This window comes from Nannospalax galili, unplaced genomic scaffold (genome assembly GCF_000622305.1).
Source record: "Nannospalax galili isolate Female #2095 unplaced genomic scaffold, S.galili_v1.0 scaffold709, whole genome shotgun sequence".
In the NCBI taxonomy this organism is placed as follows: domain Eukaryota; kingdom Metazoa; phylum Chordata; class Mammalia; order Rodentia; family Spalacidae; genus Nannospalax; species Nannospalax galili.
Genome location: NW_008360314.1, coordinates 1,336,782 through 1,345,829, shown reverse-complemented (window position 1 = coordinate 1,345,829; position 9,048 = coordinate 1,336,782). Strand labels below are relative to the sequence as shown.

Below are 9,048 nucleotides of genomic sequence, written 5' to 3'. Positions count from 1 at the left end.
AGATATATGTTTTTATAATATTTAAAGATACAAGCTATTTCAGCTAATAGAAACATCACACATGTATTCATGTATTATACATATATGTACAATTATAATTATTGTTATCAAATATAAACTAATTTATACTGTAAAATACTATATTTGTTTTGTTTTACATCTATATATTTTTATCAAAAAATTTGTAATAGATATTTTCAGATTTGATATCAAAAAGTCATACATTGACAAAAAATGTTGCCTATTTTAAAATATGTATATTGTGTTGTAAATCAACACAAAGCCATGACTTTTCCTCAAAACAATTGTTACATAAATACTAAAGTACTGGATGAAAGGGCTTAGGAACCTAGAATGTCATTACCAGGTCTGCACTGCACACTAGTGGCATGAGATAAGACATGCATGTGGGAATCTTTTCAAGTTAAATTGAAGGCTGGTTCTGTCTCAAAGCTTTGCCAATATTTGCTTCTAGCTTCATAAAGTGTACACCACACCATCATCACAGTAGTCACCCTGCTTTACATAGCACCTGACCCTGGTGTTAACCTTCTCCTAATTCTTCCTTTCCCCTCCTCTTCCTATCCTCTAGTAATCACAATTCTATTTTCAATTTCTATGAGATCATTTGTGATTTAATTTCATTTACGACTGAGATTATGAGGTCCATGTGTATTTGTGCCTGACTTATTACACTTAACCTTAATTATATCTAGTTCTTTCCATGTACTTACAAGTGACAGGATAAAATGTAGGAATGACTGTTATTAATGGACATAATCTTGACTAATAGAGTTTAATTAACCCCGACAAAGCCACGTGCCTAACCAGGGTGTCCTTTTGGCAACCTTAGTTTGGTGTGCCACCTTAAAAGATAGTAAATGAATGTGATGTGCTTGAGAATTAACATATCAAAGTACTTCAAGCAGCACACCCACCCATTGGACAGAGCTGGGGTTGGCAAGGATGAGTGACTTTGGATGAAAGTGAACTGAGGATGAAAAGACCAGATGCTCTGTGAGGATTAAGGGTGGAGCTGAACTTGAACTTGTACTTCCCCCATGAATCTGGAGAAAACATTTTGAATAAGTAATGAAAGTGGCCCGACCTGGGGACAGAAGGGGATCAAAGAGTTCCACAGTCAGTTCAACAACAGAGTGAGGACACAGACAACTCGATATGCCCAGGGGACAAGATCCATCGATAACAGTTCTGAGAGACATCTGGGAGAACAGGTGTCCTCTGGGTTCCGGCCCACTCTTAAAAATTTATTTTAGGAGTCAGGCTTTTACTTTCTTCAGGGTAGTTGTAATGTTGACACAATTAATAAAGCCCACAATAAATATTAATAGATTTTTATAATGAACTCAATGGCAGAAGTTTATTGATAGTAATGAAAGAACCTTATAAAGGCAAGTGGTTTCCTGAATAATGGAATACACTTGAGATAAATTGCTATTTTCAGACTGCTTTCTAAAAGAACATAAAAATTGTTTATAACAGATGGTAGGAGATAAGAAGATATATACAGCAGTGCTGTCCTGGGCATCCAGAATGACTGTGTCATGTAGTTTATCAATAAATATTTCACTATCTATATGCCTCCCAAACATCTGTTATACACCTCAAAGTATGTGCAATATGATTTTTAAAAGAAAAGAAATAAATAGCCTGGCATAGTGGCTCATTCCTATAATTTTAGTGCCTGGAAGGCCAAAGCAGGAGAATCGTCATGAATTTGTGTTCAGACTCAGCTCCAGAATGAACAAGAACCTCTCAAGTATTTGAAAGAGATGAAGAGCAGAGAAAGGAAATAAAACCAGGATAACAGTGTCAGAACAGGATCTCTTGTCTTGAATTCAGTTAAGTTCACTGTCTCTAAGTGATTTCAAATAGTCCTCTTTTAAACAAGCTCCAGGTTTTACCACACTTTCTGTCTGCCCAGCCTTAGCCTTGTTTCCTTCTGCCACTTTCCAGAAAGAAAGCCTTGACTACCCTGTTTTCGGTGCAACAGTTCCCCAGCAGCTTTCATGTTTGGTACCTTTGATCTTTCCAGCTCTTCGTACTTCCATTTCCATAGAGACAAGGCTGACTCCAGTTGCTCTATTTCTTTTTCCAATGCTGCACGAATTCTAAATAATTTAAGAATTAAAACAAAATTAAGTGAACTTTTAAATAACTTTAGGTATCCATAAAATTTTATGTTTCCTATTTTCCTAAATTCTTGTATTTATTATAGGAAAATGTATTTTGCAACTATTCAAAAATACAAATAATCAACAAAACCACTTATTCTGTTAACTTTATCATACCTTCAATATGTTTAATATGAAATTGTTACTATTAGTTTTCTGCCTGCTTCTTCATGCATATTTCATGCATTTCTCAATTCCTCTTAATCATATTATTTCTATATATAGAAGAATATTTTGTATACCTTTCTGTGAGACAAAATCACAAAGGCAGCCCCAGCTGGCCCGGAACTCACTATGTAGACCAGACTGGCCTCGATCTCACAGAGATCTTCCTGCCTCCTCTTCCTGAGTGCTGGGATTAAGGGTGTATGCCATGTATACTTTTGAGATGATTGTTATCAAAAGCCACATTGTGGTTATCTAAGAATGAAGAATCTTCCTAGCTGACTCAAAATGCCAAAGGAGTCTTTCTTTTGTAGTGTTAAAAACCCATACTTAAATTAGCATGGTGGCATTTGCCTGTAATCAGAACACTCGCTAAGTAAGACATTGGGACCATAAGGTAAGGTCAACCTGTGTTGTATATTCAAAAGAAAAATCAATCTTGGGACTAAAGAGATGGCCTAGACACTGAGTGCATAGTGCTCTTCCAGAGGACCAAGATCTGCTCCCAGCACCCACATCAGGGGCTCACAATGTCCTGTAACTCCAGCTCCAAAGGACTTTTTCTGCACTCCTTGGTCATCTGCACGCACATGTGCACAGACCTACACATAAACACATACATATAGACACAATTAAATGTAAAAGAAAATACATAAATCTTTTGAAAATAATCAATCATTTACTGGAAATATAAATATTTTTAAGCTTTTGACATCTTTGTTAGAAAAGCAATTTCACTGAAAACCTTACTGCTTAAATAATTATAATGATTTAAATCACTCATCATTTGTGAAAGTAAGATTAAATTTTGTGCCTTCCGTATCTAAACAACTGACATTTTTTTCATTGATTACAATAAAAAAGTGAATTATTGGAAATAATAGTTTAATTTGAATTATCATTCATACACTCTATATGGTGGATATGATTATTTTTCAAAGAGCCATTTGTTTCACGTAACTTCTATTGGCAGAGTCTATTTCTTCATTCCTTAACTCTAGGTTTTGTTAAACAATATCAGCAGATGTGACAGGAGCAGAAACTGACAGAAAAATCATATGTGTTTGGACTCTATCTAAACAGATAGTGATTATTATATAACACAGAGATAATTGAGGTTGTGAAGAAGAACCTTTTTGAGTTTACAATTAATAAAAACAGAAATCTATTTCAGGGACATTAAATGTCACTACAAATATTCAAATATGTTTTCACAGTGCTAGAAGACACAGTATCAAAATTAAATTTCATTTGTGTATTTAGAAAAAATGACTTCCTCATAGCAACTTGAAAATACTTTGGAACAGTGTTAGACTCTAAATATATTAGTTTAATACAATAAAATGTATAAGCAAGCTTTAAAAGAGTCATTTAACTATATTTGCATGAATAACACCATAAAATGGAAAGAGGCTATAAAAGAATTCGAGCATAGTTTAACTGCAAAAGATTTAAATTGAGAGAAAGGCAGAGTCAGGAGGGGAGAGTGAGGAGGGGCAAGCAATGAAGAGGAGGGAAGGAAAACAAAGCCACCGTTTTCAGAACTCTGATTTAGAGCCCACCCTTGACAGAAGAAGAAGAAATGTATTAAGCAAACTGCAAACACAAAAAAGTTTCAATATTGAAATGTAAATCTTATAAAGTCTACGATATATGTATTTTTCAGAGCTAACAATTTCAGCCCAAATTTCTGGTGGATAAGCAAGCACAGCTAGCTAACACCCAGGCTGCTTGTCATGTGTTTTTTCCTTAAGTGCTTTGTTTGGAATGCCAAGAAAAGCAAAGTACAGAAATAAGTAACAAATGTGAAAACATTAATATTTTGTGTTACATATATGTCCACAGGCCATGGCACAGTGAAAGGTTGAATAACTGAGATATGGGCATGTTTTAAATTTGAGATGTTATTGCATAGTCAAATATGTGGAAACTATGGGATATTGACTAAAACTTTAGTATTTAAAGTGAAAAATCTAAAAATTATAGTACTAAGTTCATACCATAGTTAGAACTTTCCAAAATAAGCACATCATTTTTACATTTTGACTTGTTAAATTTACATGAGAACTTTGTGATACGTTGTCACTAATTAGAAAACTTAAAAAAGCAAGCAAAATGTTAAATTAATAGAATAATGTAAACAAAGGGCTAGTTAACTTACAGTTGTGTAGAGAAGCAAACTGGCAAATTTTCCCTAAAATTAATTTTGAGAATTATTTTATTTATAAATATCATGACAGAAAATGTTCTCTTGGAAATTTGAATTTTGAGATTTTACAGAATAAACAGATATAAAATTCAGAATTATATACACTGAGAAATTAAAATTTCACATTTTGACATGTTTTAATAATTCAAATGACAAATTTAAAATTTTTAATTACTTTGAACTTTTCAAAGGATAATACTTTGTATTTAAAAACATTTGTTTTTTATTTGTTTGTTTGTGTATTTAATGTGTATGATTGTATGGTCTGCATGTATGTAAATGCACCCATGTCAGATGATGACTGTAGAAGTCAGAAGAGTGTCAAATCCTCTGGAACTGGAATTACAGACAGTTATTAACCACCATGTGGATTCTAGGAATACAGCCCTAGTCCTCTGCAAGATCAGCCAGTGCTCTTAACCACTGAGCCATCTTTCCAGTCCTGAAAAATAATTTCTTATTATAAAAAATATCTTATGATTCCTGAAAAATAATGTTCTTAAAATACTATAGATTTAAGTAACCTTTCAGAGTTTATAACTATTTCAAGAACATCATTTCAAAATGCATATTAGACTTTAAATTGCAGTTATGCCTGAATATAATCTGAAAACATGAGTGCATCTAGTTTATATCCAGGTGAATTGTGCCCATGAGATGGAAATAGTATGATTTTATCAAATGAAGTTAAAATATATTAGTTCTTTTCCTCTTTAAAGTGTGTTAGAAGCACTTTAAATCCGATGGTGTTTTTCACTTTATATGTACATCATAAATAAAACATCTGATGGACTATTTCCTGTTTTTTATCATATAAAATGTTACAACCTGGCAGTTGGGGTTGGGAGACGCATAATCCATAAAAGCATATTAAATGGCCGTGGGTTACTTGACTGTTTTATTTTTTTTTAATTTAATAACCACATGATTAGAAGAAGCATTTCATTACAGCTTTAACATATTCAGTAACACACTCCAGAGCAAGAGTACATCTCTTTCACAAATGGCTGCAAGTTTCTAGGTTCACAGTTGAATTAATACAGTTATACAATATTGAGCTCAGTAAAAGGCCTGTAAGACATAAAATTATTGAATGAGTTTTTACCCTTTAAAGATCTCCATTTCATTTTAAAATACGTTGTTTCCTACATTTTTAATGCTACTAATGCTTAGATTTTTGCACGTGTCTTTAATCTCTATGTACCTGATGATTACTAGTCACGGTCAGTTACACTCAGATCCTTAGTACCTGAGTATGGATATAAAGTCATCAGGTAGATTTAACTGGTAATGTTTATCACCTCTACTATTTAACATGAAGTAAATTTTTATGCTTCCTCCTCAAATATGTCTTTTTTCTTAATTTGTTGATTTTTCTGAGTGTATATCATACAGAACATCCCACACAATCTTATTCATCTATATACCCACTTCCCAAATAGCACCATCTCATAGCCTCCCCCCTCCCACATACTGGAGCCCACATACTCTGTCATCCCTGCTACTGTCCACTGTGTTGTCAACACCCTCAGCTATTCTCCAGTGCTTTCCTGTCTGCTGAATCTAGTCAGCCTGTCTAGAGATCCTTATTTTAGGAAGATCAGCTGTTCCTCACCTAGCAGCAATCAGTTGTTAATATTCCTTTATATAAGATTGTGGTATGTTGTTCATTTTCCCAGTTCTATGCTGGGTTACTGTCTGGGAGCCTCTTGGGCCCCCTTGGCCAATAACTCAAAGGAAGGTATCACCTGTCTGACATTATTATGTAGACTTTAGCTATACATATGGACTCTTAACAATTATATTGAGCCCATTAATCTTTGGTTATACATTCCTTTTGGGTATTTAAGACCCTACAGTTGGCCCAGATAAAATAATTTATTTTTGCTCTTAAGGTCGTTTGAGGATCTGTCCCTCAGGGGTAACATGGGTTTGGGAGGAGCCCCTGGCTCCTTTCTTTTACTAGTTCCTTCTATGAGAAGATAAGTCAAAGGTCCTGGTCAACCATGGCTGGCTTCGCTTGGAAGCACAGAAGAAATGTTTCCTCTGTGTTGACCCTTCTCTTTGTAGACTAGACACTGGTTCAGGTCCATCTGGTGGGGTCTCCACAGCCACCTTGCTTAAGAGGACAGGTGACTCACCACAGCTACAGGACATTTTGAGAGATGCTCATAGTCCCCTGGAACTTAGTCGACCTAGGAGGGTAATGAGCAAAAACTATACTTTACATCTCCCTGACCAAATTAGTATAGGCCTCAAAGTATGGCTGTTAAAAATCAATGAACGTTAGTTCCACCAGTCTGGTAGTTTTAATTACCATGTTCCATGTAGACAGAGCTTGGGCAAAGACCAAACGCTCTCAGATAAACCTTGCTGAGGCATATATTACATTCTTTGTTCTGGTTGTATGTATAATATGTCAGTAGGTTGTTGGCCTAATATGTTTCCCTCTGGTTTTCTAAAACTAACTAGGCGTTGTTTATCTCCCACGTTGTCTAAGTCTTCTACCATGGTTTCCCCATTCAAGGTGCCCCCATTTTTTTCCATTTCTTCCTTAATAATACCCTTCTTCTAGGGTCCCATCTCTCTTGAGCTCCTTCTTTCCCTTTATCCCCTAGGTTTCTTGTATAACCTTCCCTCCCCTCCTCGACTTAAAATAATCCCATTATTGTCCATATGGCCCTTGTTAACACCTGTTTTCTACTGTTCTTCTCTTTCAAATTTTTTCTTTTCCTTTACTTCCCTGGTTCCTCTTCATTATCCTGGTTCCTGTAGTTATGTTGGGATACATATTCACTTACAAGGATTTGGTGATAGGATCCATATATGAGGGAGAACATGCACCATTTTTTGTTTTTGGGTTTTTTTTTTCTGAGTCTGTGTTGCTTCACTTAGTATAACAGTTTCAGTTTCCATCCATTTTCCTGCAAATTTCATGATTTCATCTTTCTTTACTGCTGAGTAAAACTCCATCATATAAATGAACCACATTTTCATTATCCACTCGTCAGTTGAGGGACACTTAGGTTGTTTCCATCTCTTAGCTATTGTGAAAAGAGCAGCAACAAACATGGATGTACAAGTGTCTCTGCAATAGGATGAGTTCTTTGGGTATATACCAAGGAGTGGTATAACTGGGTCAAATGGTAGGTTCATTTGTAGTATTTAAGAGTTCTCCACACTACTTTCCATAAGGGTTGAACAACTTTTCAGCCCCACCAGCAGTGGATGAGTGATCCCCTTTCCCCACATTCTCTCCAACATTTGGTATCATTTGTTCTCTTGATCTTAGCCAGTCTGACTGGGGTAAGATGAAATCTTAAAGTGGTATTAATTTGCATTTCCCTAATTATTAGTGATGTTGAACATCTTTTAAGATGTTTCATAGCCATCTTTACTTCTTCTTTTGAGAACTCTCTGTTCAGTTCTTTAGCCCATTTTTTAAATGGGTTACTTCCTTTCTTGATACTTTGTTTTTTCGAGTTTGTTATATATTCTGGATGTTAAACCTCTGTTGGATGTGTCAGTGGTAAAGATTTTCTCCCATTGGGTGGGTTTTCTCTTCACTTCCTTGTTTGCTTCTTTTGATGTACAGAATCTTTTTAGTTTAATGGGGTCCCATTTATTGACTCTTGACCTTGTTTCTTGGGCAGTTAATGTCCAGTTTATAAAACCCATTCCTACCCCTATATCTTGTAGGTTATTGCCAATGTTTTCTTCTAACACTTTCAGGCTTCACATTGAAGTCTTTGATCCATTTGTAGTTGATTTTTGTGCACGGTGAAAGTTAGGGGTTTAGTTCCATTCTTCTGCACGTGGAGACCCAATTTTGCCAGCACCATTTGCTGAACATGCTGCCTTTCCTCCAGTGAATGTTCTTGGCTCCTTTGTCAAATATCAGGTGGCTAAAATTGAATGTACTCATATTCGAGTCTTCGGTTTTGTTCCATTGATCTACAGGTCTATTTTTGTGCCAGTACCAAGTTACTTTTATGACTATAGCTCTGTAATACAGTTTAATATCTGGTATAGTAATCCCCCCCAGCATTGCTCTTAGTGCTCAGGGTTGCATTGGCTCTCCAAGGTCTTTTGTGCTTCCATATGAATCTTAGGATGGATTTTTCCAATTTTGTGAAAAATGTCATAGGGATTTTGATTGGCATTGCATTGAATCTATAAATGGCTTTTTGTAGGATGGTCATTTTCACAATATTAATTCTTCCAATCCATGAGGATGGGATGCCCTTCCATCTTCTGATGTCTTCCTCAATCTCTTCCTTTAAAGTTTTAAAATTTTCATTCTAGAAGTCTTCAATGCCTTTGGTCAGGTTTATTCTGAGATTTTTTTGCAGCTATTGTGAAGGGGAGTGTTTCCATGTACTCTTTCTCTGATTGCTTGTTATTGGTCTATAGAAAGCCTACAGACTTTTGTAGGTTAATTTTGTAACCTGCCACTTTACTGAATGTGTTAATAATTTC

General features: G+C 35.3%; 1 protein-coding gene across 7 annotated transcripts in view; it reads right to left on the bottom strand.

The window, feature by feature from the left end:
* Ccdc102b (coiled-coil domain containing 102B) overlaps positions 1-9,048 on the bottom strand; it is a 129,870-nt gene that overhangs the window by 76,501 nt on the left and 44,321 nt on the right. For all 7 annotated transcript variants that reach the window (XM_029559534.1, XM_017796069.2, XM_029559533.1 and 4 more), the window contains one exon: positions 2,042-2,132. In XM_029559534.1, the coding sequence (XP_029415394.1) occupies positions 2,042-2,132 (91 nt within the window). The remainder of the gene's footprint in view (positions 1-2,041; positions 2,133-9,048) is intronic.